Here is a 26,886-nt window from a genome sequence, read left to right on the forward strand (position 1 = left end):
TTAACCAGTGTTTTAAGGCTCTCTCTTTAGCTTCCTTCTCTTCACTTTCCCATCTCTGCCTACTTTGTGACCCTCCCCACTTCCCTCCTGCCACCCTGCCCCCTTTTCTTGGGACCCTCTCCCTGCTGTCCCTCTGTCCCCCCCCTCCGCAAACCTCTCTTTCCTCCTCTTGCACCTGCTCAGGATCTCCCCTCTCCCAGTGCACACCCCTCTGGAGCTGGGGAATGGGAACCTCGCCTGCTCCCCACCCCTGTGTGGGGATAGCTACTTGTGCTTTATTTGGCAAGAAAGTAAAAAAAAAATGTGGGGGGGCTGGAGCAATAGCACAGCGGCTAGAGCATTTGCCTTGCATGCGGCCGACCTGGGTTTGATTCCCAGCATCCCATATGGTCCCCCGAGCACTCCCAGGAGTGACTCCTGAGTGCATGAGTCAGGAGTAACCCTTGAGCATCACCAGGTGTGACCCAAAACGAAAAACAAAAACAAAAACAACCCCAAAGTGTGGCAAGAGATAGATGCTCAACAAATTTGTTGAATAGATGAATGAATGAATGACTGCATTCAAATCTGGACGCCTACCCAGGGCTCCTCCAGCACCAACATCACCACCACCATCACCACCACCATCATCATCATTATCGAGGTGATATAAGACTTGGCATCTAGGTGGTGTTACCATACTTACTTGGTCAAATGATACAGCTTCTCAAAGTTTTTAGGTTCCTATTTTGACTATTATTTTTTTTTCTTTAGGCAGTGCACCTGGTTCACAAAATCACAGTTGTTTTTTACAAATCTGATTGGTTATCATGGGAGCCATGACCCCGGGTGTGCCAACTCCGGGTGTTGAGTCAACACTTAGTAAGAGAGTGCCCTGTGAGGGCTGGTCAGGGCTAAGACAGGAACCATTCCCTAGAAGGTTCAAGTAGTGGGTGGGGGCTCAGACAAGGGTCCTGCAGCCTGGGTCTTGCTTCCTCTAATGACCGCTGAGCTCTGCGCGGTGTGTTCCAGATCCTGCCAGCTCTTGGATCTCGGATATGAGGGGTCCACAAACCCTAGGTTCCTGAGCCGGGGATCTCTAAGGTAGTCGTGGGGGAGTGGTTAGTGGAGGCCTCTGTTTCCCTCTGGGGGCTCAGAGCCCATTGATCTGCACTCAGCCTAAGGCACACCCTGGGCGCGTGAATGCTGGTGATGCGCTGGGCGGTGCTCCCAGCTCGGGGCGGAGCCGAGCGCGGGGAGGCGGAGCGAGGGAAGCCTGGGGCCGGAGAGCCAGAGGAACTGCCAGCGCGGGGCTGCAGAGGAGGGACCCTGCCTTAGTCCCGAGGGGACGCTCGCACCCGCCCGCACTCAGGCTCCTTCCCCGCCGCGTCCCCGCGCGCCCCTATGGGATCCCGGACTCCCCGCGCCCTCTCGCCCGCGCTCAGTCTGTGCTCTCTGCTCCTTTGCGCGGGGCTGCCCCGGGGTAAGCGCTCCCGCGGGCTGGGGAGTGGGCGAGGTTCCCTTCCCCCAGCTCCAGAGGGGTGTGCGCTGGGGGAGACGCGAGAGGAGGAAAGAGAGATTTGCGGGGGGTGCGGGGCGGGGGGCGGGAAACAGAGGGACAGAAGGACAGCAGGGAGAGGGTCCCGAGAAAAGGGGGCGGGGTGGCAGGAGGGAAGCGGGGAGGGTCACAAACTAGGTCTGGTGGCAAAGACTCGGGTGGGGAACTAGAGCGAACCGAGGGACCGGAGGAACTGGGAGAGAGGGGCCTCTGGACGAGAGACTCCGGGAGAAAGCCGCAAGGAAAGTCTATGGAGCTGTGTGTGTGCGTGTGCGTGCGTGTGTGTGTGTGTGTGTGAGAGAGAGAGAGAGAGACAGAGACAGAGACAGAGACAGAGACAGAGACAGACAGACAGACAGACAGACAGACAGACAGACTCAGAGAGACAGAGAGATGGCCTGTGTGGCTTGTGAGAGTGGGGGCAGAGATTGCAGGAGGCGGGGACCCATGGTCCAACAGAGGGGGGCGTAGCCTGAGTGACTGTGGCCCCTCTCCGCAGCAGCAGCACCCACTCCCAGGGGCAATGCAGAGCCACAGCCTGAGCCTACCCAGGACCCCAGGTGTGTAAACTCGCTGACGGCTGCCCCGCGCTCCCATCTTTACTCCTGGTCTGGGGTGGTCCCTGGGGTTTCGCAGAGAGAGAGGGAGAGACCTGGGTGGGGGTCCCTTCCTACCCCCTCACCAAGCCCGGCTGGTTTCTCATCCAGCCACAGACCTCAGGAGGCGACTGCTGCTGCCGAGGATGCTGGGCTGGTGATGGGAGAGCAGGTAAGGGGAGTCTGGGCGCATGCCCACTGGGCAGGAGTATCTTCCTGACTGCGTCTCGGGGTGCAGGGCGCAATGGGGGCGCAGGCGCAGTGCAGGGGGGTGCAGACGAGGTTCCTGCTGTGTGTAGTACACAGATTCCTGACACACATGGACTCGTTCTTGGGGCTGGCCTGGCCATTTCTTTCTTTAAGTGTTTGTTTTATAGGGTAAGAGCTGTGATTGCCAGGCAGCTGAGCTCTCCCCTCCCCCTAGTGAAAGGGAGAAGGTGAGGGGTGAGGAGAGTGGCATTAGGAGGCCTTGGGAGATAGGTGTTAGGAGGAGTGAGGGGATGAGGAGACAGGTGTTAGGAGGGGTGAAGAGAGATGACAGCAGGGGTGAGGAGAGATGATAGGCGGGGTGAGGAGAGCTGTTGAGCAGAGAGGTGTTAGGAGGGATGAGGAGAAGTGTTAGGAGGGGTGAGGAGAGATGATAGGAGGGGTGAGGAGAGAGGTGTTAGGAAAGGTGAGGAGGGGTGTTAAAGAGAGAGGTGTTAGGAGGGATGAGGAAAAGTGTTAGGAGGGGTAAGGAGAGATGATAGGAGGGGTGAGGAGAGAGGTGTTAGAAGAGGTGAGGAGAGTTGTTGAGGAGAGAGGTATTAGGAGGGGTGAGGAGAGTGGCATTAGGAGGGGTGAAGAGAAAGAACTTAGGGGTGAGAGGCATCAGAAGGGGTGAGGAGAGACATGTTAGGAGGGGTGAGAAGACTGGCTTTAGGAGGGGTGAGGAGAAAGGTCTTAAGTTTTAGGAGAGCTTTCAGTGGGGGGGGAGTAAGGAGAGACATGTTAGGAGGGGTGCAGAGGGTTGTTAGGAGGGGTGAGGAGAGAGGCTTCAGGAGGGGTGAGGAGAGAGGTGTTCTCTTTGCTGGCCTGGTCTGCGCCTTCAACCTTGCCAGGCCTCTCTCGTCTATCCTCTGAGCCTGTGTCCTAGAAATGCTGCCGTGAGGGGAGGAACAGAACTGGGCCACTGGGTGGGGTTCACCAGGAGGAGGCTGAGCCACAGTCCTCTGAGTCATGACCTGCCTGACCATGCCCTCCTGGGGTTGGTGGTCTTGGTAAATTCCCTTTGTCCAACTTGCCTCATGATCAGGTGACACAGGGTCTCTGCCTAACCCGGCCTGCCTTGGTCTACTTTCGACAGCCACAGGGATACCACAAACCCAGCCTCCCCATTCCTGCACCCCTTCTCGCTCTGGGGTGGGGGTGGGGCAGTTCTGGGGTGGGGGTGGGGCAGTTCTGCCCGGTTCCTTAGCAGGTTGGGGAGCAACACTCATGACGGAAACAACATGCCCCAAATTTCTGTCCTTTGGAAATATGAGAACTAAAGTAGTGGGGCTATACTTAGTCTGTGAGGAGGGGGCCTGGCGGGGGGGAGGAGAGGGGCACCTTCCAACCTGTGCTCAGGCAGCCCTGGGGCCACCCCTGATGGTTTTTGGTCAGTCAGGACAGTGGTTCAAGGCAGGGGCCCAAGGATTCAGTGCTGCCCAGGCCCTTCTGTGCTGGGCCAGCCAGGCCACACCTCGCACTTCTCAGAGGACTGTGAGCGGTCAGGTGCATGGATTTTAGGATTGCACTATCTCCCTGGCCCATATTTGGGTTTTTCATTTATCACTCGCCCACTTTTCCAGGCCCCAAGTTCTTATGTCAGAGTCAGGTCGAGTTTAAGTGGGAAGGAGAAACCATCACTCTTCCCACACATGGAAATGCAGGCACATCGGTGACCAGCGGGGCCTCAGAGCAGGTGGAAGGGGGTCTCCTGGTGGAAACGCCCCGTTCCCCGTATCCTGAATGTGCTAGATTAGTGTTTCTTAGCCCTTTCCCCACCGTGGCCCCGTTCGGACCTTGTGTCCTTCCTGTGATGGTACAGGGTGGCTTCCTAGTCTTACCCCTTGGCCCTTATTTACTCGATTTTTCACCTTCAGCCCCCTTGGAACATCCTGGGGGCCAACAGTTGAGAAATGCTCCTCTAGAGGTCCCCAGAATCCTGGGGCTTTGTCACCCTTACCCCAGCATCTCATTCTCCAGGGAGGCCCTTCCATGCTGGATTCTGGGGAGTCCTCCCAGAATCCCCCTTTTCCTTAGGGAAGCATCTGGTCGAGGCAATCCCAACGGGTTCATCTCAGGAGAGCAAATAAGGAATAGGACTGACCCTCCTCAAAGGCAGAGGAAATGGAACAGGGGGTTCATAACCTGGGGGCCGCTCCAGGGCTTCTAACTGAAATGTCTTGTGGGTAAGGGGGTCTCAGAAACTTAGTCCTGTGGGGCTCAGCCAGTCCCCAGAGCAGAGGTTCCCAAGCTTATTTTGCCTATCACCCCTATTTTAGAAGAAAAATTACTCAGTGTCCCTTTGGCACTCAACGTCCCTTTAAGGGGCAGGACAGAAAGCTCCCATAGTTATGCCCAAGGCTTCTACCTCCCCCGACCCCTGATGGGCACCCCCAGGGGTTGGTATGACCCACTTTGGGAGACTGCTCAGGAGAGTTGCTGGTGCAGACCAGGGGTTCCTGAACTTGGCCTGGGAGACGCATGTTACTTGTGCAGACCTCGGTCTAATGAAGTTGGGCAGAGTCACCCCACCCCCTCCCCAGAGTGGTGGCTGTGACAGTCACCAGGGAAGTGTAGACTTTCTCTTTCCTTTCCTTTCTTTTTGTTTTGTGGTTCTGGGAATTGAACCCAGGGTCTCACATGTGCAGAGCATGGGCCCTGCCACTGAGCCACATCCCTGACCCCCCACTCCCAAGATCACAGACGCTTTCTTTTCTATTGTTTGTTCGGGGCCACACCTGGCACTGCTCAGGGCTCCAGATTCTATCTCAGGGACCACTCCTGGCAGGGCTTGGGGGAACCAGATGGGGTGCTGGGGATTGAACCCCAGTGGGCCATGTGTAAGGCAAGCTCTCTACCTGCTGTGCTAGTTCTCCAGCCTCAATCGTAGTTATTTTCATATCACCTTATAGTTGTTAATACCTTGAGATCTTATTTATGTTCACTTCAATATTCAGGTGGTGAAAGAAGCTGCTACTCAGGGCAAGGATGTGGCTTAAGAGGGTAGAAAACATCTCTTGGGGGGCTGGAATGATAGTACAATGGGCAGGGCATTTGCCTTGCATGCGGCAGACCTGAGTTTTATCCCCAGCATCTGATATGTTACCCTGAGGCCTGCAAGGAGCCATCCCTAAAAGCAGAGCCAGGAGCAAGCCCTGAGAATCTGCAGGTGTGGTCCCCAAATCATAAATAAATAGGTAAAAACTTTTCTCCAGAAAAGATCTCACCTGAGCTGGACAGGCTGTCTTACCGACAGCTCCTTCTGAGAACACCATGGGTCACCCAGAGACACGACTGCTTGAGTTTAATTGAGAACGCCTTGGGACATTGGCAGTGACCATTTTCTTCTTCGTGCTCCTGTTTTTTCCTGTGGCCTCTGAGCCTCGGTGACATGGGTATGAAGCCTGACTTGGGACTCAGCTGGCATCTGCTGGATAAGGAGATCTGGGGAGAGACAGCAGCCCCGGTGGGAGGGGAGGGGAGCTGGCAAAGGGGCTCATTGTCCCAGGGCCTGGACCCTCGCTCTGAGCACTGACATCAGGCTCCTCAGACTGGAGTTCCCAGAAATCTAGGGTCTGGGTTGACAAGGCATGAAGAGACTGAATGTGCACCATCTGGAACAGTCCTGATTTCACGGGGATGATGATGATGATGATGATGATGAGGAGGAGGAGGAGGAGGAGGAGGAGGAGGAGGAGGAGGAGGAGCAGGAGTAAATTCGGGCCAGCAGTGTCCAAGGCTTGTTCCCGGCTCTGCACTCAGGGATCACTCTTGGTGGGGCTCAGGGGACCACTGACCACAAGTGGGTGCCAGGGATTAAATCAGGCTTGGCCATCTGAGAGGCAAGCACTTGAAGCCCTGCCCCCTGTACTATCTCTCTTGCCTTCTGATTTTGTGTGGCTTATATGTTGAGAGACCAAAGATTGTGATTTTTGATGTGAAAAATAAGATTTATTTCCCCCACCCCTTATCCTCCCTCCCATTCTGTGGTGCCTGGGAATCAAACCCAGAACCTCACACATCAAGGCATGAGCGCTGCCTCTTAGTTGTGTCCTGGCCCAATAGAATATCTAGCTATACCTTTACCTGAGGGGAGTGTGTGTGTGTGTGTGTGTGTGTGTGTGTGTGTGAAAAGCCTGAAAGCAAGGTAGGGGTGGGGTGGGTGGGTGTTCCCTGGCCTGGGAATCAACTCAGAATCTCACACATTAAAGCACGAGTGCTACCTCTTAGCTGTGTCCTGGCTGGATAGGATTATCTAGCTACACCTTTACCTGAGGGGAGTGTGTGTGTGTGTGAGTGTATGTGAGTGTGTGTGTGAGTGTGTATGAGTGTGTGAGTGTGTGTGTGTATGAGTGTGTGTGAGTGTGTGTGAGTGTGTATGAGTGTGTGTGAGTATGTGTGAGTGAATGTGTGTGAGTGTATGTGTGTGTGTGTGTGTGTGTGTGTGTGTGTGTGTGAAAAGCCTGAAAGCAAGGTAGGGTTGGGGGTGGGCTGGATGTTCGCTGGCCTGGGGTGAGGGACTGCCTTTGTCTCTCAGCTCAGCCTCCAGAGCCTCTCCTGTCCTGGAGAGGAATCATGTTTGGTTTCCAGACAAGAGGGGTTTTGTGTTGAGATGTGAAGGAGACAAGGTCAGACTGGGGGGACGGAGTGGAGGGGTGCGTGCAGCCTGCCTCGAGCACGGTGAAAGGTGGGTCCTCCCCCTGGGGCCTGAAACTCCCTCTTCAGTCCTCTCAGAGGCTCCTGGAGGTGTGCCCTGACGGTGTCCTCTTCCCTCTGTCTTTCAAAGGAGGCTGGCGCCCTGGACTCCTCAGCCATGTCGTCCTGGGAGAGGCGTCTCCATCGGGCCAAATGTGCTCCCACTTGTAAGTGGCTCCTCCCTGCAGCTCATGGACGGGTGTGGGGGGACAGCACCGTTCCCCAACCCCCCACACACACCCCAGGCCTGTGAGGGCAGAGCTGGCCGGCCTCAGGGCTCGTGGGGCCGTGCTCCACCTTGGGGGACCCAGGCCCCAACTCCTGCAGGTGGAGGAGAGCTCCCTCTCCAGGGGCCCTGGGGTGCCACCCCTTCAGACGGCAGCCAGAGCCCTGTCCTGCTTGTTTCCCAGCCACCGCCCCTCGGGTTCCCCTGGTATGGCCCATGACCTGTCCTCTCCGTGGCAAGTGTCCTGTGGCAGATGCCCCCAACTCCCCCTCCCCCTGCACCCCCAGCTCCTTCCCTCACCACATTCCCACGTTCTTTGCTGTCTCCTCTTGGGGTCCTCCACGACCTTCCTCTCTACCACACTCATTCCAAATGTGAGTTCTGCACCCCCCTCCACCCCTACTCCTCACCCCTCACCCCTGGCTGACGCTTTGGGAGCTCTGGATCAGTGAGGGGTAAGCTGCCGCTGCCAATCTCCTGCGCCCTCCCTGCCCCCCGCGCGTGCTCTGGGCTCTCACTTCTGCTGCCTTAGCTGGTGGCCAAGAATTTTGAGCTTAGGGAGCTGAAGGCCTAGAAGGGGCCGGTCTGGCCGGGGTGCGGGGGTCACTGGTGCCTGGTGAAGAAAGGTGATCTGAGACCACCCGCCCGGAGGCTAGCGGACAGTGGCATAAGGACCCTGTTTGTGGCCCCCATGAGGACTAGTCACTGTGAAGACCGGGGCTGCCTATGATGGGGGTCTGGAGTCTAGACTCGCTTGCCCCTGGGAGGGCCGGGTTCCGGGGCCCCACCAGGGCGAGCTGCTGCGGGGACTCAAGGTGGAGGTGCCCGTGTCCCACCCACCCCGCAGACCTGTTCTCCTGCTTCAACGGGGGCGAGTGCGTGCACCCCGCCTTCTGTGACTGCAGGCGCTTCAACGCCACTGGACCGCGCTGCCAGATGGGTGAGTCTGGGCTCCGGGCCACCCCGGGGAGATTCTGTGGTTCTGGGGTCTGGGAGAAAATCCTCTGCCAGTGGCGGGTAGGGGTGGCCCCACCCCAGGTGCCCCGGGCTGGGTGTCACTGTGTTCTCTTCCCTCCCTCTCAGTGTACAATGCTGGCCCCGAGAGGGACAGTATCTGCCGAGCGTGGGGCCAGCACCACGTGGAGACATTCGATGGCCTCTACTACTACCTGTCTGGGAAGGGGAGCTACACACTGGTGGGGCGCCACGACCCCGAGGGACAGAGCTTCTCAGTGCAGGTAGGCGCCCCTGTCCCGCCTTCCCAGGATGCACCCCGGGCCCTGCAGGCCAGCCGGCATTGCCCTCCCTCTGCCGTCCAGGTGGGCCCTTGCTGTGCATCGCCGAGTCGCTCATTCACCGACAATTAAGTGGCCGGCCACTCTCTTGGGAGTGAGCCACTCTCTTGCGGAGAACGAAACCGCTATGGGTTCTGCCCTCCTGGAAGTCACAGTCTAAGGAGGAAAGCAGACATGCAATCAAACGGATCGTTCAAGTGTAAAGGCATGGAACTGAGGGGAGGTGCCAGAGGAACATGGGGTGGGAGCTGAATCCTGCTTCCTGGGAAGGACGCTGATCAGGGAGGGCTTCCCCGAGAAAGTGATATTTTAGTTGGCCTCGGAAGAGTGGACTGGAATCAAGGGTGGGGAAGAGCCCAGGGAGGAAGGCACTTGTCTTGCAAGCAGTCAGCCAGAGTTCAATCCCCGGCACTGCAGATGGTCTGAGCATCACCAGGAGTGATCCCTGAGCACAGAGCCGGGAATAAGAGCTGAGCACTGGCTGGTGAGGTTCTCCCTCCAAAACACAAAAGCAAGGACTCAGAACTAGCTAAGTGAAGGGGCACCTGGGTGGCGAACAAGAGAAATGACTGGCAAAGGTCAGTTCCTACAGAGTAAATCTCTTACGGAGGTTTTCTCTACCAGATGGAAGCTCTGCAGAGCTTTCCATGTCTGTTTATTGGTATTCCCAGCACCTGGGTCTATACCCTCTAGGACGTGCGTATGAGACTCTATGGCACGTGTATGCCTCCCTGGGGGGTTGCGCTACTTGGGGAACAGGCTCTCCAGGAGACACCTCGGCAAGCACTGATTTAGGGCCCAGGGGCCGGGCATTTGGGGTACCCTAACACCTAGTGTCACCCTTCTGTCCCTTCTCAGACCTGCAGGCCGTGTCCTGGGCACTCTGGGGACTCTGCTTCCCCCTGATGTCTGCCTTAGGGTATCTCACATCAGGTTCTCATGAATGTGGTACTTCTGGGTGCACATGTTGCAATTTGACTCACAGGTGCAATTTTACAGTTTATAACATTCTCCCAATGAGTCACAGCCAGCATAAAAGGAGAGGGAATCTGGAATCTTGTAGGGGTGCATTCATGGGAGAAATACGCTGTGCATTTAACATTTTCCGTGTCTATATTTCTGTTTCTTGTTGCGGGGTCTGGTCCAGGTTTGATAGGTTTGAGTAGGTGAAGCGGGGGCTCTCAGAGGTGCTGCTTTCAACCGAGGAGGCTCCAGCCTGCTTTAGCCACAGGGAACAGGCTCACCCAGGGCCTCGTCCACCTGCTTCTTCCACCCCAAGAAACGAAACGCGGGTGGGCGAGCCCTTACAGGAGCACCTGGGAATCGTCACACATTCGAGCGTAATATTTGGTCCTTGCGTGTTCAAAAACTTTTTACTGTTGCCCCATGTTTCAGAACCCCCCACATTCAGCTTTGTGACCCCTGGTGGGGTCAGACCCCTGGTTTGGGAAAAGAGGGGCTGGCAGGAAGTGGGGGAAAGGGATTCCATTCTGGGTACAGGCATGTTTTCAGGAATGTAGTTTTAGCTCCGGAGCCTCACCTCCCCCCAGCCCACTCCTCCCTCTCCTCCTTGGGCCCCACGTCGGGGTTCTGTCCAAATAGGGGTGACAGGTGGCCTGGGGGTGATGCCTGTGCCAAGGGGGGTGAGACTTGGCACCCCCTTTGGTGCCAAGGGGATGACAGCATTGCTGTCGATCGTAAGTGGTGTGTTGGTTTAGAATGCCCTGCAGCTACGTGTGTGTGTGTGTGTGTGTGTGTGTGTGTGTGTGTGTGTGTAAGTTCATTCTCTGTCAGTGACATGGGCTAAGTACTTATTTACCCTTTCAGCCTGATGATGAATCGGGGTAAACAGTTGGCATCGTGTCTGTGGGTGGCAACCCCCTGCCATCCCCTGAGATACCGCCCTGCAGCTCAGCACTGCTGCTGCCCTGTGCTCTGGTGGACAGAGCAAGGGCGGGGCAGAGGTGCTTGGCCACGCAGGGGGCTGGGGACCAGCATTAGCCAATTCTCCACACCCCCACCCTTACCCGGGCCCTGCCTCCCCACACACTGGCCTCTGCGTCCCCCTCAGGTGCACAATGACCCGCAGTGCAGCTCCGCGCCCTACTCCTGTGCCCGGTCTGTCAGCCTGTTCTTCGCCGGGGAGCAGGAGATCCACCTGGCGGAGGAGGTGACCCACGGCAGTGTGAGGTAACTGGGAGCCTCTTCTTCAGAGCGCTGCACGGGGGGAGAGTGAGCATTTGCACTCTTCATACCTGAAGGAGGGGCTGGAGCGATAGCACAGTGGGTAGGGCGTTTGCCTTGCACGTGGCCGACCTGGGTTCAACCCCCGGCATCCCATAGGGTCACCCCAAGCACCACCAGGACTAATTCCTGAGGGCAGAGCCAGGAGTAACCCCTGAGCATCACCAGGTGTGACCCAACAAGCAACAAAACAAAACAAAACAAAACAAAACAAAAAAACAACCAACCAACAAAAAAATCAAACCTGAAGGAAAGGGCTCTCTGGGGGTGGAAGACCATAGGCCTCTCTCTGCCGTGGGGTACAGGCCGGCCATGTGCAGAAAGATGGAGCTTTCTAGAACCCTCAGGCCCTGCGGGTTTCCAGGCCGGGGATTTTCTGTTTGGCCGAGGTGTCTGTCTGTCCAGGCCCAGCTTCACCTTCCTCTGTCTCTCTGCACCGAGGCGGTCACTCTTCCTGACGGAGGGCGCGGTGCAGGCCCCTGAGCCCAGAGGCCTGAGTCTGAGGTCACAGGGACTCACATGCTGGTTATCTTGGAGGGACACGAGGGAGCTGGGGACCCCCGACAAGTGAGGCCTCAGCATCCCCACGGAGGCCTGACACTGGTCCTTTCTGAAGTGTTTTGTGCGATGCCTCCTCCCTGCCCTGCCGACTGTATCTCTCCCTGCTTCCCGTCCTCCGTCCGGCTTCAGCTCTGGAACCCCCTGAATAAAATGGAGGACGCTAGGGCTTCTCCTGCAGTGAGAATAGTGCATCGCACTATGGCTCTCTGGGCCCCAGCCGGGCACCAACATGCCTCCTCGTTCCTCTCTCCCGAGAGGCAACCGGGATGCAGGTAGCCCGACCTCAGCTTGGTCAGGCGGCCCTGGAGCAGTCCAGCCGCTCAGCACTGCTGGACGCCTGCACTTCCCCCTTTCACTTCAAGTTTCCTTTTCTCTCTGGACACCCCCAACTCTTCCAAAGCAGATGTTGGCTCTGCACTGTCTCTCCAGGCAGATTCAGTCCCAAGACGCGCTCCTGCCAGGAAAGCGGCAATTTTATTTTACTGTTATTTATTATTTTATTATTTTTTATTCTTTTTATTGTATGCAGTTTCACAGGTGTGAGGTGATACCTCATTTAAAAGAACTTGCAGTTCCAGGATAAGTGATGCAGATCATCATATTTTACAAACCTATTGGTTTGTATGTCTTCTTTATTTTATTTTTTTATAATATATTTATTTTTAATTAGTGAGTCACCATGAGGGTACAGTTACAGATTTATACATTTTTGTGCTCATGTTTCCCCCATACAAAGTTCGAGAACCCATCCCTTCACCAGTGCCCATTCTCTACCACCAATATTTTACTGTTATTTATTTTGAAATTTTAGGCACGGCGGTGGACAGTAACTGTCACTGGGAGGGTTTCATGCATCACGCTTTGCCACCTTTCAGCAATGCCAGAGAGTCGTTTGTACACTCGGGGGCCAACCCCCCTGGCAGGGTGGACTCTCAGGCGTCCTCCTGGGGTGGACGGTGGAGGGTGAGGCAGCTGCTGTGAGAAGGCAGTGCCCACAGAGGGGCTGTGCTGGTGCCCACGCCCTGGCTGTGCCCGCAGGGTCGCCCTGCCGCACGTGGTGGGGAGCGTGCAGCTGCAGAGGCTGGCGGCCTACGTCATCGTGCGCCACCCATCTGCCTTCACGCTGGCCTGGGACGGAGCCTCCGCTGTCTACGTCAAGATGAACCCTGAGTTCCTGGGCTGGACCCACGGGCTGTGCGGGAACAATAACGCTGATCCCCTGGATGACCTGGTGACCAGTTATGGTGAGGGGATGCCCGGGTGGTCTCTGGGAGGTTCCAGGTGGGGGCAAGGCCTGGACTGGATCGTGGGTAGGGCAACCTGGGACAGGACCCCGGGTCCTGGGTCCACAGATGCAAGTGTGCATGGCCTCAGGTGTGTTCTTAACCTTCAGGGCAAATGTCATTCAGGGAATTCCTGCAGGGGTGTGTCTGTATGGGGGGGAGGGGACAGGGAGCAGGGACCTGGAGGGAGGCAGAAAGAGAAAGGGCCCCGTGGGAACCAGGGAGATCATGCCAGAGGAGTTTGGTAAGCTGAGTCACCTGGGACAGAGTGATAGTATAGCAGGTAGGGCATTTGCCTTGTACACAGCCAACCTGAGTTCAATCCCCATCACCCCATGTGGTCCCCCATGCACCACCAAAAGTGATCCCTGAGTACAGAGCCAGGAGTTGGCCCTGTGCTAGATGCCAGGTGTGGGTCACTCTCTCCACCCCCCAAAAAAGAAGCTGAATACGGTGATACCAACTTGACCACCCCCAGCTCCGCACACTCACAGCCAACCCCTCCAGTCCGGGTGCACAGTCTGGGTGGGAGGGGATGGCTGCCCAGTTTCACCTGTGGTGGTGGGGGAACACTGAGACTCCTTCCCCAGTTCTTCCTATGGCATGGTGCTGTGCCCCCCTGAGTGTGAAGCAGTGGAAGAGCCACTGCAGGTTCTGGAACGTTCTTCACCCTGAGCAATTCCAGGATGTGGGGCAGGATGGAGTTCTGGGGTCGGCCTCTGCAAACCCTTTCCTCCCCTTTGGCTTTTCTTCGGCTGGCCCCGTCCATGGTCCTGGTCATCCCATCACCACCCCGCGTGCAGGCAGGCGGGGGTCACCGCCAGTTCTCCCCTGCAGGGAAGCTGACTGACGACGTGGCTGAGTTTGTGCACAGCTGGCAGGAGCAGCCCCTGCGCCAGCCTGCAGGGCCCATGAGCTCCGCTCCGCCCCGGCCGCCGTGCCTGCAGCAGAGCCCCGGAACCATGCAGGTGGAGACCCCCTGGCTGGCCCAAGTCGGGGTTCCGCGTGGGGCTGGAGGGAGTCCCGGGGCTGCCTCAGCCCCTGCCAGCCTCCAACAGTGCCCCTACTTCCCCCACTCAGGGTGTGTACGAGCGCTGCGAGGCGCTGCTTCGCGCCCCCTTCGTCGCCTGCCACGCCTTCGTCAGCCCGCTGCCCTTCTCGGCCAGCTGCACCAGTGACCTCTGCCAGTGAGTGGGCAGCCAGGTGCCCCCTGGGACTGCAGTCGGGGGGAGGGAGACCTTGAGGGGCAGATAAGCTTCCCCTAACTCTGATATGCTCCGCCTAAGTAGGTTCCCACCCTCCCCCGCACCCCCTACCCCCCACCCAGGGGGGCAATACTGGGACCTGATTTCTGCCTCCCTGGCCCTCCTCTCCAGCTGTGTGGAAAGGAGGTGGGGGGTGCTCCTTTGGGTGTTGGGTGTGGGTGGTCTGGTAGCAGCCTGGGCCTTGCTTTGCTGTGACCGTCCCTTGCCCTGCGTAGGTCTGGGGGCGACGAAGCCACCTGGTGCCGGGCGCTGGCCGAGTACGCGCGGGCATGCGCGCAGGCGGGGCGCCCCCTGCAGGGCTGGAGGAGCCAGCTCAGGCAGTGCGGTAAGTGCAGCCTGGGGGTGGGTGGCATTCTCCCCCGCTGTCAGAGCTCTACATCCTGAGGTCCATCCCAGGAGGGACGGACGGGGAGACTAAGGCATAGAGTGGGAGGGAAGGGCCGAGGGTTTCTGAGCCGGTGAGACCCTCCCTGGCTGTCATCCGTTTCCTGGCCACATAGCGTTTCCAGGGGGACTAGGGAATCAGGGAGATCAAAGCCTCCTTCCTTCTCTCTCCCCAGGGCAGGGGTAGGGGCTGGAGGGGGGTAGGGGGCGGGTCCTGGCAGAGCCCTGCTCCCCTCTCTCCCAAGCCGTGCACTGCAAGGAGAAGGCCTTTACCTACAATGAGTGCATCGCCTGCTGCCCCACCTCCTGCCAGCCCAGGGCGTCCTGTGTGGACAGCGAGATCGCCTGCGTGGATGGCTGCTATTGCCCCGATGGTAAGTGAAGGGCAGGGCAGGTGCCCGGCAGAGGGGCAGGACGCCAGGGCTCCGAGGATGCTTGCTAGTGGAGTGAGTGAAGCAAGCGGCTCCTAAGTGAATGCATGCACGGTTGGCGGAGGCCAATGGTGGAAGGAACGGACCCAGGGAATCTTTCTTTCTTTCTTTCTTTCTTTCTTTCTTTCTTTCTTTCTTTCTTTCTTTCTTTCTTTCTTTCTTTCTTTCTTTCTTTCTTTCTTTCTTTCTTTCTTTCTTTCTTTCTTTCTTCCTTCCTTCCTTCCTTTCTTTCTTTCTTTCTTTCTTTCTTTCTTTCTTTCTTTCTTTCTTTCTTTCCTTCTTTCTTTCTTTCTTTTTCTCTCTCTCTCTTTCTTTCTTTCTTTCTTTCTTTCTTTCTTTCTTTCTTTCTTTCTTTCTTTCTTTCTTTCTTTCTTCCTTCCTTTCTTTCTTTCTTTCTTTTTCTCTCTCTTTCTTTCTTTCTTTCTTTCTTTCTTTCTTTCTTTCTTTCTTTCTTTCTTTCTTTCTTTTCTTTCTTTCTTTCTTTTTGCAGTACACACTAATTTTGCTTTTATTTGATTATTTTTACCTAGGATAGCCAGTTCTGATGAAATACTATCTTTTAAAATTTCTTTTTGTTAGAGAATCACTGTGATGTACAATTACGAACTTATGAACTTTTGTGTTTGCATTTCACTCATACAGTGATCATTTACCCATCCCTCTACCAGTGCCCATTCACCTCCACCAATGATCCCAGTATCCCTCTCACCATCCCCACCCCATCCCCCACCACCCCATCCTGCCTCTGCGGCAGGGCATTCCCTTTTGTTCTCTCTCCTGTGGACCCAGTGAATCTTGAGATTCACCAACAGTGGATTACCTCAGTGCGGAGTGGGTTATGATTTGTGAGTGAGGACAAGGCACTCTTCCGTGCTCTCCTGCCTCACCAATCTCTTTGAGCCACTCATTCACGTGCACTGGCTTCCTCCTGTTTCCATGCATGTGCGTTTTTCAGGAAAAGTTTTCTTGGCTAGTGGTGGTGATGGGAAACTGTAGGTATACACATGCAACGATAAAATACCAATCTGTAAGTGGTTGGCTTTAGAGATCAGAATCTGGTTTCAGTGATAGGACATTTGTTCACATAGCATATCCCCGTGTGTAGACGGATGTGGTGAGGATCCGCTCAGGGATTTTCACGAGGAGAGAGACAGGAGCTCAGTGTGGGGATGGCGGAAGGTTCTCAGAGGTTCTCACTGCTTCCAAATGCAGTGACAGATTCCCAAGAGGTGGAGAGGTGGGTCTGGGGGGGGGGGGACAGTTCAAAGGTCTGGATACTCCCAGGCATGTTGAAGTCCCAAGTTCAAATCCCGGCAGCACCGCATCGCCAGTCCACACCTTGAATGGTCTGGACCAAGTACTGCCAGCATGGATGGATGGCCCCAGGCCCCTGAGCACTGTTTGGGAGGTCCTCCAACTCTCCCCACAAAACAAAGCTGCGGAGAGGAGAACCTAGTCGGTTTGGGAGTGAGGAGCCTTGGGGTGGCGTACCCGAATCCGATATCTGGGAGGGGGAGTATTTATTCAGAGGCATTTCAGATCGGATCTGAGCCAGGGGGTGATCTGGGACCAGGTGGGCTCAGAGCTGGAGGTGCGGGGGGTGGGGTGCTCTTCACCCCAGGCCTGGGAGCGAGGGGGAGTGGTAGGCAGGAGCAGAGGGGCACAGCAGGGCTTTGCTTCTCACCCTAGGGCTGATCTTCGAGGACGGGGGCTGCGTGGCACCCGCTGAGTGTCCCTGTGAGTTCCACGGGGCCCTGTACCCGCCGGGCTCGGTGGTGAAGGAAGACTGCAATGCCTGGTGCGTGTGTGCACTGCTCCCACCCCCTCCGTTGGGCTGCTCGTCTGGGGGCTGGGTGACCTGGCCCCCGGGGACATCCAGTGATGTAAGAGCAAGAGTAAACCGCTCTTACTCCCGGGGGATCTTACTAGCCCCGTTCCATTTTATTTTTTATTATCTTTTATTATCTATTTATTTGGGTCTGGGGGCCCCACCTGCTGGTGCTCTGCTTGGCTCTGGGTTTGGGGGGTTGCTTCCTTTGGTGCTCAGGAGGCTGTGCAGTGCTAGGGGTCGACAAAGCCACATTCAGCCTCTGGAGCTGTGTCCCGAGTCTTCACCACCCATGTTAGAGCTGGAAAGACTGAGGGTTGGGTCTGGAGCTCTGTGGAGCGCGCCACCTCCCCGAAGGGCCTCAGGGGTGAGCCCCTGCCCCCTCGGCCCCTGCTCTGTTTCAGCACGTGCACGGCAGGCAAGTGGACGTGCAGCATGTCCATCTGCCCAGGTATGTCTGACCCCCAGCCCCGACTCCCTCCACTTCCTGTCTCCTTGAAACACTGGGGTTCCAGGCCCTCGTCAGGGCGGGTCCTCTGAGTCCTGCTCCCCCTTTGCATGTCACTGAAGCAGCTTTGCCTGATGAAGTGCTCCCCCTGTCGTGGAGGGTTTGATATGGGGTCCAAGACATCTGGGACCTTCCTGCGCTCAGGGGTCTTGGATGGAGTCTGGTCCCCAAACTCAGGGGCTGTTGTTCCATCAGACGGAAATGCCCAGGGCTGGGCTGCGTTTCCTCCCTGACTCCCTGAGGGGGCTCCAGGCTGCAGCTGCTTTTCTCTGCCTTTCAGCTGAGTGCTCGGTGACGGGTGACATTCACTTCACCACCTTCGATGGCCGCCGGTACACGTTCCCTGCCACGTGCCAGTACATCCTGGCCAAGAGCCGCTCCTCGGGCACCTTCACTGTGACGCTGCAGAACACGCCCTGTGGCCTGGTAAGCCCGTGCACTGGCCCCCGAGCCCTCGGCCCTTGGGGAGTGGGAGGTTTGGGACAAGCTCTGGGCCTTCCCCGGCGACCTTTGCTGCTCGGAAGAGCAGCTATGAACTGAGCGCCACTCACTTCCTTTCCTGGACCTCAGTATTTTATCATTTGGGGAAGGAGGTTGGACTAGACCCAGCAGTGCTCAGGGCTTACTCCCCGGCTCTGTGCTCAGGACCACTCCTGGTAGTGTTGTGGGGTAGATCATGCAGTGCTGAGGATGGAAACAGGGATGGGAGGCAACAGGGCAAAACACACACACACACACACACACACACACACACACACACACACACACGGAGATGAGTCTAACTCAACTTCATTTTCCAGTTTCTTTGGATGCTTTCTTGAACATCTGTTTCATTCTTCTTTCATCCACCCAGTCATCAAATATTGGACATCTGTGTTCGAAATGGTCCTGGGTTTTAGGAAGTAGGGTGGATTAGCTCTAGCTCCTAGGTCTTATTTTTGTAGGGAAGGAGGGTAAGTGATCTCACAACTCAGAATGGGGTAGGTGCTGCAATGCTGGGAGAGTGGACGGTGGATCCCCAGAGTGCGGGGCAGTGTGTGTGTGTGTGTGTGTGTGTGTGTGTGTGTGTGTGTGTGTGTGTATTTCAGGGCCTATCATTTTACCTGAGGTGGGCCAGGAACAGCCAGGGAATGGTGTGACCCTGCCCTTTGTGTGCAGGGAGATTAGGGAACGGGGTCAGGTGTCTCTCTCTCTGACCAGGTGAGATCACTCTCATTACATCATGAGGATGGCCAAAGAAAAGGCAAGGTCACATAGGGCCAGGTGGGGTTGTCAGAGTTCTAGGCTGTGGAATATCTGGGGCATGATGGCACCTCAGCCATCTCTTGCTCAGCCCCTCGCCCATGTCTCTGACCAGATTTTACCTGCGCTAACCCGCTTCTGTGCTGGGCAGCGCTTCTCCATCATACATTCTTTTTACCTTGAGTCAGGTGCACAGATCAATGGTGGGCCAGTTTGGTGCCAACCCTGTGTGTGGGCACAGTGAGGACTTCACAGATGGGCCAGGTTGGTGCTAGGTGCCGGGAGTTCATGACTTGTGAGGGGAGCTCAGTCATCTTCTCCAATCAGTGACCAGTTTGAGCGATTCAGTGCCACCTGAGAGGAGATGTGCAGAGGAGGAAGTCTTCCTGTGGGGAAGAAGGAGGGATGGGAGATGCTCTGTGGCAGAGGTGGCTTTGAGCCGAGTGGTCTAAAACAGACAACGAGAAACAAGGTATGTGTGAGGATGGGAAGAAGGGCATTGCGGAAGGATTAGATGATGTGAGAAAAGCCATGAACTTGAAATGTTCTGGAATACGCTAATGCAGGTGCCGAAGGACTCAGTGACTGGTTGGCTGTGGCTAGTAAAATGGAGGAATGTGCGGGGGAGGAGAAACGTGAGTCAGGACGAGGCTCTAACTTCCATAGGGATGAATAGAACTGGGGGTGGGGACACAAACAGAGGTTGAGAGTATTTGCATGGTGCTTTGAACTAATCACATTCAGTTGATTAAAGGTTCAAAACTCCTGTGTGGTAGTTCTTCTTCTTCTTCTTCTTCTTCTTCTTCTTCTTCTTCTCGTTTTACTATTTCTTTGTTTTCAAATTTTTATTATTAAAACACTGAATTACAGTTAATCATTGAATCTTTCTCTTTCTCTCTCTCCTTTTAGGCACTATGGTTTGCAATATTTTACTGAAAGGTTATCATGTATATCACTTTACCTTCTTTTGGCACTCAGTTCCTGTCCAGAGTGATCACTTTCGAATATTATTGTCACAGTCCCTTCTCTGTCCTATCTGTACTAGCTCCACAATTTGTGGCAGGCTTCCAACTGTGGACCAGTCCTTTTGACCCTTGTTTCTACTGTCTTTGGGCATTATTCTCATACTATGGTGTTGTTGAGATATATGTGTATATATGTACTGTAGCACTGTAGCACTGTCGTCCTGTTGCTCATCGATTTGCTTGAGTGGGCACCAGTAACATCTCCATTGTGAGACTTGTTACTGTTTTTGGCATATTGAATACATCACAGGTAGCTTGCCAGGCTCTGCCGTGCAGGTGGGATACTCTCGGTAGCTTACCGGGTTCTCAAGAAGGACATATATGTATTGATGTGTATATATGTGCACATATGTATATGTATATATATATCTCTCCCGCAAATGAGTTCTATGATTTTATGCTGCCCCCAACTCATTTCATTCAGCATGATACTCTCCATGTCCATCCACATATAAGCAAATTTCATTACTTCATTTTTCCAATGGCTGTGTAGTATTCCATTGTGTAGATATACCATAGTTTCTTTATCTATTCATCTGTTCTCAGGCACTTGGGTTGTTTCCAGGTTCTGGCTGTTGCAAAGAGAGATGCAGTGATCATAAAAGTGCAGGTGGCTTTTCCACATTGTGTCTTTTGACCCCTAGAGGATATTCCCAGGAGCAGTATTGCTGGGTTGTATGGAAGTTCAATTTCTGTTTTTTTGAGGAATGCAAAGCTTTTTTTTTTATTTGTTCTATTCAGCTCAGCCATTATCCACTAAGCTGTGCCTCTGCCTTCCTCATGCCCCCTGCAGGGGTGTTCTGTGAGATGAACCCTAATGTCCTTTGGGACTGTTGTCACTCTGAGGTCCCTGTTCCTGGTCTCACACTGGACTCTCTGCCCTGCCTCTGCTGCGACCACAAGAGACAGACTAACTTCCCAGTGGCTTTTCTCTCTCCCCAGAACCAGGATGGAGTCTGTGTCCAATCAGTGTCAGTGATTCTGCACCAGGACCCTCGGAGGCAGGTGACCCTGACCCAAGCAGGGGACGTCCTCCTGTTTGACCAGTACAAGGTCACCCCACCCTACACCGATGGTACGGCTCTGGTGGAGGTGTGCTGGCTGTAGGCCTTTTTCTCCAGAATTCTTTGGGAAAAGGCCCTGCATTGCAGACAAGAGCTCATATTCTAGAACTGGGTTAATCAATCTGGGTGTGGGGGCACTGGGAGGGTGTCTCAAGAATGTGTGCTCCTAATATATATCTGTGTCTCCATCTTTTGCACTCCGCTTGGCTTCCTATCTGTAAGTTGGCTTTTTCTTATATGAACGGGACTGTCTCCCATCCAACCGTCCGCTACTCATTATTTCTGTCTGATTCCACAGGGACTTGTGGCTAGTAGCTCGTAGGAAACAGCTAACAAAATGGCAAAAGAATGACAAAGTGCAATAACACTGGAGAAAACTTAGAGGGGAGGAAAGAAAAGAATAGGAGCTCAAGATGGAGAGGCATAGGGACGTATGGAGGATAAAGAGGCCACAGAAATACAGACTAGGAAGGGTATGGAATCTAAGACTGAACATTGCTACTGTTGAATCTAAGCCATACCGTGAGGGGGAAAGGTAACTCAAAGGGATGTCACCAGTAGCCTCCCAAATTCAGTCTCCTGCATGGAAAGCCCCACCTGAGCGTCACTCCTCATTGGCCTTGCCAGCACCCCTGGGCCCTAGAAGCCCCAAACTACTGGCTGGAGCAACTAACCTTCAGGCCCAGCAGTACTTGGACAGGTTTGCGGGGAGTTTTCCCCAGCCCCTGAGTACTACTGGTGAGTCCCCTGCTCTGTCCAGTTAAAATACAATCAAATCCTATTGTGAGCCTTCTGGTAGCCCATTGTGCAGAGGGCAGTAATAGAATATTCCCTGGCTTAGAGGAGGATCTGTGCCTGTTTCTTAAGGAGTCAAGTTATCACAGTTGACTCTCACATTCAGTTTCTCAGCCAGGCCTGCCCCAGGAGGTCATTCTGGTTCTGGATAGCATCACTGAAGGGCGTTTCCTCACGCCCTCGCAAGCAGTCCAAGGCTAAGGGAGGTTTTGCTGTGTGTTGCTGGGTGGGGCGTGGGGGTCGGAGTGGTTGGGGCGTTGGCACACGGGCTGAGCTTCTTTCATGCCCCTCCCTGTTCTGTGCTCTCTCAGATGCCTTTGAGATCCGGAGGCTGTCCTCTGTATTCCTGCGCGTGAGGACCAACGTGGGCGTGCGGGTGCTCTACGACCGGGAGGGACTGCGGCTGTACCTGCAGGTGGACCAGCGATGGGTGGAGGACACCGTGGGCCTCTGTGGCACCTTCAATGGCAACACGCAGGATGACTTTCTGTACGTGTCCTTGCCCTGAAACCGGAACCCGAAGTGTAAAGAAACCGGGGGTGGGGCCCAAGGGCAGAGTGTTCTAGAAACCGCCTGAAGGAGGCAAAAAGTCTAGGGCCCAAGAGATAGTAGAGGGTTGGCCTTGCGCACAGCTAACCATGGTTCCATCCCTGGCGCCACATATGGTCCCCTGAGTACTATCAGGATGGTTCCTGAGCACAGAACCAGGAGTAAGCCCCAAGCACCACCAGGTATAGCCCCGAAGCAAAAATCAATAAGTTAAAAGTCTCTCCTGAGTCCCCATAAGCCTGCTGTGGGCTTAAAGAACTGCGTGATTTGTTGCACATTTTGCCTTTAAATTTAGGATGTCTGCTTAAGGCAGTGCTTAGCAGTCTCGCCGGTGCTGAAGCCTACAGTTGAAGACATAAAGGGCTGGAGCAAGGGCGTTGCGTGTGGGGACCCGTTTGATTTCTAGCACCACAGGGTTCCCCAGTGACTCCCGAGCATCTCCGGGTGTGGCCTCAAAACTAAAATGCTAATTTCTGCTTTCCCCTCCTCAATGATCTGATTTAGTATGGGGCCCAGAGGTTTCTCTTTGGGTGAGGCAGTGGGCTTATCGGGTAGTGCCCAGAGATGGCTCCTCACATTTTCTTGGGGAGCGTTATGGTGGCTGGGAGTCGAACCCGGGCTCGAGCCTGCAAAGCATGCACTTCAGCCCAGGAGTCTACACTCTGGTCCCAGGAATCTCATTTTTAATAAGCACCTTTGAGATTCTAGTTGATAGGGTCTTCTGATCATAGCTTAAGAAATACTGTTTTATGGGGTCTTCTGTACCCCAGATAGGTTTGACATGACTTGGCTCTACTTTTATTGAAGTAGATGAACTTGTTGATGAACGTGAGCCAACAACTTCTGTCGCACCATGCCAGGATAACCCATCTATCTTTCCTGCCTGTACTTGAGTTTGCACCCTGTGCTCCTCCCTGCGTTCGGGGGAATTTCCCATGGACTGACAACTCTTTGTGTGTGGACACAGTTCAGGAATTTGAGAGGAGATAGGAGTTGAACCTTCCAGAAAGAACACAGGGTGGATGTTGCGGGTTGGAAGTTCTCAGCTCTTCAAGTTACATGCATCGAGCCAGGCAGAAAGAAACATGGAATCTTTCTAATGCCTGAAATGGGCTTTTCGATTTGTTCAGAAGAGTAAGAACAAACTAAGAGCTTTTCAGGGCTTGTACTTTACTCCCTCATGCATGTTCAAAACTGTAGCATTTGACTCAGGCTCGTCTGGTGGCGTTGAGGTGAGAGCAGCTGGTCAGAACGGCGGGGGCAGACCTGGGTAATGTGGAGGCTTCTTGCTGCCCTTCTATGAACCATCAACATGGTTCTCTTCATGAGCTCCTTGTTTTTTTCTGAAGTAAAGATCTAGGAGTGGGTGTTGGATGAGGGGGCAGTGTGGGGTCCCCAAACCATTGCCTCTCTCTTTGGAGCCTAGTAACTGTTCTGTGTTGGTGCACGTGCCTCTGTGTCCCTGATCAGGGAGATTCTGACCCGGATGTGTGCTGTATGGTCACCCGAGTCCACATGGGCAAGTGTGCGAACATGACTATCTGTGGCTGTAGGTCCCCTGTAGGTGTGCCGGAGAGCACCCCACAACTCTTTGGCAATTCTTGGAAAACGCTGTCTGCCTGCTCCCCGCCGGTCTCTGGCACCCCGTTGGATCCCTGCGACGTGCACTTGCAAGCTGGTGAGGTCGGGGGCGGGGGGGGGGTGGGGTGAGGGAGACGAGATGGTAACTCAGCATGAGGGTGCTGATCAAGCTGGGAGGATGGATAAAGGATGGAGGAAAGCAAGGAGGAGGCAGGAGTGTCCTGCTGAGTTTGGCAGATAGGAAACACCATGCTCCACACGATCATGCACACAAACACACACACACACACACACACGACACTGACCATCTCAGGACAAGCGCCCGAGTTCCCCAGTCACCCCACCAGGCCCGTGCTGTGCCCTTGCCTCTTGCCTCACCTCCTTAGCCCGCTCCTCCCACTGGCCTTCGTGCTGACCTACCCACACGACAGATCCCCTCTCTCCTGGCCCTTATACCTGTTCCCTCCGCCGACCTGTCCTCAATCACACGCTCTCACTCCTCACCTCTTTGAAGGATTTGTACAGATGCCATCTTCCCCGTAACTTTCCTTTCCTAACCAATGGATTTTAAATTACAGCGCCTCCCTGCTCCCCTCCCGAGCACTCTCTATCCTTTCTAGCTTTTCTGCTCATCTCAGGGTTTTCATCAACTTTCCTCTGTCCTTGTCCCCTGCTGGTCTCCTCAGACCTGGATGTGAGTCTCCAAAGGCTAGGATTTGGGGGTTTGTTCACCCCTGTGTCTCCTGGCATCTGGAGTCATGCCTGGTGCTAAATGGAATACATTCATGAATGTGTACACTCACATGCACGCACACTCATACAATGCATTCCACACACAAGCATGCACTTACAACTCAAGTCCATGCACACATGCACAATTCTGTATGTGTGCACACACACTCATATGTGCACATGTATATATATTCACAGACATCCCCACATTTATGCACATACATGCATACTCACATGCACAAGTATATATACCATATGTACACCCCCACATGTATATACACATTCACACATGCACGCACACACACATGTATATACTCACATGCGCACCCCATATGCTCATATATACATGCGCATTCATGATACACTTGCATATACACTCACATGCACACTCCCACATGCACACACATACACACTCACACATGCAGAGGTATGTACACTCATATGCATATCCCCACATGTGCACATACACATGCATACTCATACATGCACATGTTGATACACACCAGATATGCATACCTACACATACCCACACACATGCACACACATGTGCACACATACATTCACACAACCATACGTGAACACACACCCACACACATGCACACACTCACACATGTGCACACAAACATTCACACGACCATATGTGAACACACACCCACACACAAGCACACACTCACACAGGCACACACATTCACATGACCACATGTGAGCACACACCCATGCATACGAACACCCCTCACGAGCACACACTCAGCCCCATGCACACCACACAGGCTCTCTGTGCACCCTCAGTCATGCATGCATCCCACTGAGCTGGACGAGGGAGGGAGGGCTGGCTCCTGCCCACCCCGCCACTGGCCGCCTTGCCCCGCTGTCCCCGTCCACAGCCTCGTATGCCGTGCAGTCCTGCAGCGTGCTCACCGGGGAGCCCTTCGCGCCCTGCTCCGCCTACCTGAGCCCCTTGCCCTACTTTGAGCAGTGCCGCCGGGACGCCTGCCGCTGTGGGCAGCCCTGCCTGTGTGCCACGCTGGCCCACTATGCCCACCTGTGCCGGCGCCATGGGCTCCCTGTTGACTTCCGTGCCAGCCTGCCAGCCTGCGGTGAGTGCCCTCTGTGTGTGCACCCCGGTGGGGCAGCCAGAGGAGCCTGAGCTCCGGACCCAGTGTCCCCCTGCCCCCCATCGTCTCCAGCCTTGCAGTGTACCCCACCCAGCCCTGCTGCTAACTGCTCCCCTCCCTGCTCCCCACGCTGTCCTGCGTCACCCTGGCTGACACCCGGGCATGGGACATGGGACAATGTCCCTCTCCCCTCCCCTCCCCGTGAGGTTACCCCACACGGCTGTGGGGACCAGGGAGACAAGACACGGCTCTCTCTCCCGTGACAGCGCTATCCTGCGAGGCCACCAAGGAATACAGTCCCTGTGTGGCCCCCTGCAGACAGACATGCCAGGACCTGGCCAGCCCCGAGGCCTGTGGGGTGGACAGTGGCAGTGACCTCAGCGGGGACGAGTGTGTGGAGGGCTGTGCCTGCCCACCCGACACCTACCTGGACCCCCAGGCTGACCTCTGTGTCCCCAGGTAAGTGCAGGCATGAGGCTGGGGGTATCCAGGGAACCTGGGGGCCTGGCTGGGTCCCTCCCCTCAGCCCTCTGAACCCCTCTTCTCAGCTCTGGCTCTGCAGACACTGCTGCCGGGTGCCCCCAAGGTGGCACAGCCCTCAGAGCTAGGAGGGTCTCTCCCCTCATCTTCCCCATCTCTGCCAATAGTTCTGGGCCTTCTAGAAGGTTCTAGATGCTAGAGAGGCCCTGGCAGCTCAGCACTAGCCACAGCGGGACCCTGTCCCCTTAGAGCTCATGGCCGAGCTCATAGGGAATTAGTGACCACCACTAGGCCTGAGGGGGCCCAGAGTGTAAAAAAGATCCTGGGGAGCCCTGGGATCCCACGGGCCATTTGGGGAGCCCTGGGCTGAGAGGCCACTCAAGGGAGTCTGTGCAGTTTGTCTTCCTGCTGCGCGAGGCCTGTGGAGGGAGGGAGGCTGTTTGCTGGAAGCTTCCCCATCTTTCCGGTGTCCCCTTCTCTGTCACAGTGAAGCAGCCTTGGGGGCGTAAGGAGGCTGGTGAGGCTGACCTGGTCCTCTCTGGGGGATGGTCTCTGCTCCCAGTGGTGTCCCCCAACCTGACCCCGCAGGAGTCCCATGAGCCCTGGGCAGGCTGAGGGCCGAGATGCCCGTCCCTGGCCACCCCTCCTCAGCCCCTGATTCACTGTCCTGTCCCTCTCCCCCCGGTCCCAGGAACCAGTGTTCCTGCCACTTCCAAGGCATGGACTTCCCGCCTGGAGACAGTGACATCCCGGCGCTGGGCCACTGGTGAGCTGGCTGGGGAAGGGGGGGACCCGCTGAGGACAGCAAAGCTGGGCAGATGGGCAGAGCTCTCAGAGAGGGATGGTACCATCCCCTCTGTGCGGGGGGTCCAGGGGCAGGGTGGGAACCACTGTCTGTCTACAGGTACAGCGTCGAACCGTGGGCTCTGTGGGCTCTGCAGGGCCTGGACCAGCCGATCTAACCTCACAGCCTCAACTCTCTCTCTCTCTCTCTCTCTCTCTCTCTCTCTCTCTCTCTCTCTCTCTCTCTCTCTCTCTCTCTCTCTCTCCTCTCTCTCTCTCTCTCCCTTTCCCCCCTCCCCCTCCCCCCAGCCACTGCAAGGATGGCGTCATGAGCTGTGATAGCAGAGCCCCAGGTAAGGGTGCCAGGAAGGGCAGGAGGCGGCTTGGGGCTCCCCATGGTATGGGAGTTGTGGGGAGG

At 55.4% G+C, this 26,886-nt stretch overlaps 1 protein-coding gene across 1 annotated transcript in view; it reads left to right on the forward strand.

Moving 5' to 3' along the window:
* The first annotated feature begins 547 nt into the window (after window positions 1–547).
* The window catches only part of OTOG (otogelin), an 85,810-nt gene continuing 59,471 nt past the window's right edge, over window positions 548–26,886 (forward strand). The window contains exons 1-20 of the mRNA XM_004621665.2: window positions 548–643; window positions 7,169–7,244; window positions 8,151–8,243; window positions 8,387–8,541; window positions 10,670–10,788; window positions 12,442–12,647; window positions 13,524–13,654; window positions 13,767–13,873; window positions 14,167–14,276; window positions 14,581–14,709; window positions 16,456–16,564; window positions 16,999–17,045; window positions 17,383–17,528; window positions 20,312–20,444; window positions 21,540–21,717; window positions 23,331–23,455; window positions 24,975–25,187; window positions 25,472–25,664; window positions 26,377–26,451; window positions 26,778–26,821. Coding sequence (XP_004621722.2) covers window positions 548–643; window positions 7,169–7,244; window positions 8,151–8,243; window positions 8,387–8,541; window positions 10,670–10,788; window positions 12,442–12,647; window positions 13,524–13,654; window positions 13,767–13,873; window positions 14,167–14,276; window positions 14,581–14,709; window positions 16,456–16,564; window positions 16,999–17,045; window positions 17,383–17,528; window positions 20,312–20,444; window positions 21,540–21,717; window positions 23,331–23,455; window positions 24,975–25,187; window positions 25,472–25,664; window positions 26,377–26,451; window positions 26,778–26,821 — 2,485 coding nt within the window. The remainder of the gene's footprint in view (window positions 644–7,168; window positions 7,245–8,150; window positions 8,244–8,386; window positions 8,542–10,669; window positions 10,789–12,441; window positions 12,648–13,523; window positions 13,655–13,766; window positions 13,874–14,166; window positions 14,277–14,580; window positions 14,710–16,455; window positions 16,565–16,998; window positions 17,046–17,382; window positions 17,529–20,311; window positions 20,445–21,539; window positions 21,718–23,330; window positions 23,456–24,974; window positions 25,188–25,471; window positions 25,665–26,376; window positions 26,452–26,777; window positions 26,822–26,886) is intronic.

The sequence above is a fragment of the Sorex araneus genome, chromosome 6 (assembly GCF_027595985.1).
Source record: "Sorex araneus isolate mSorAra2 chromosome 6, mSorAra2.pri, whole genome shotgun sequence".
In the NCBI taxonomy this organism is placed as follows: domain Eukaryota; kingdom Metazoa; phylum Chordata; class Mammalia; order Eulipotyphla; family Soricidae; genus Sorex; species Sorex araneus.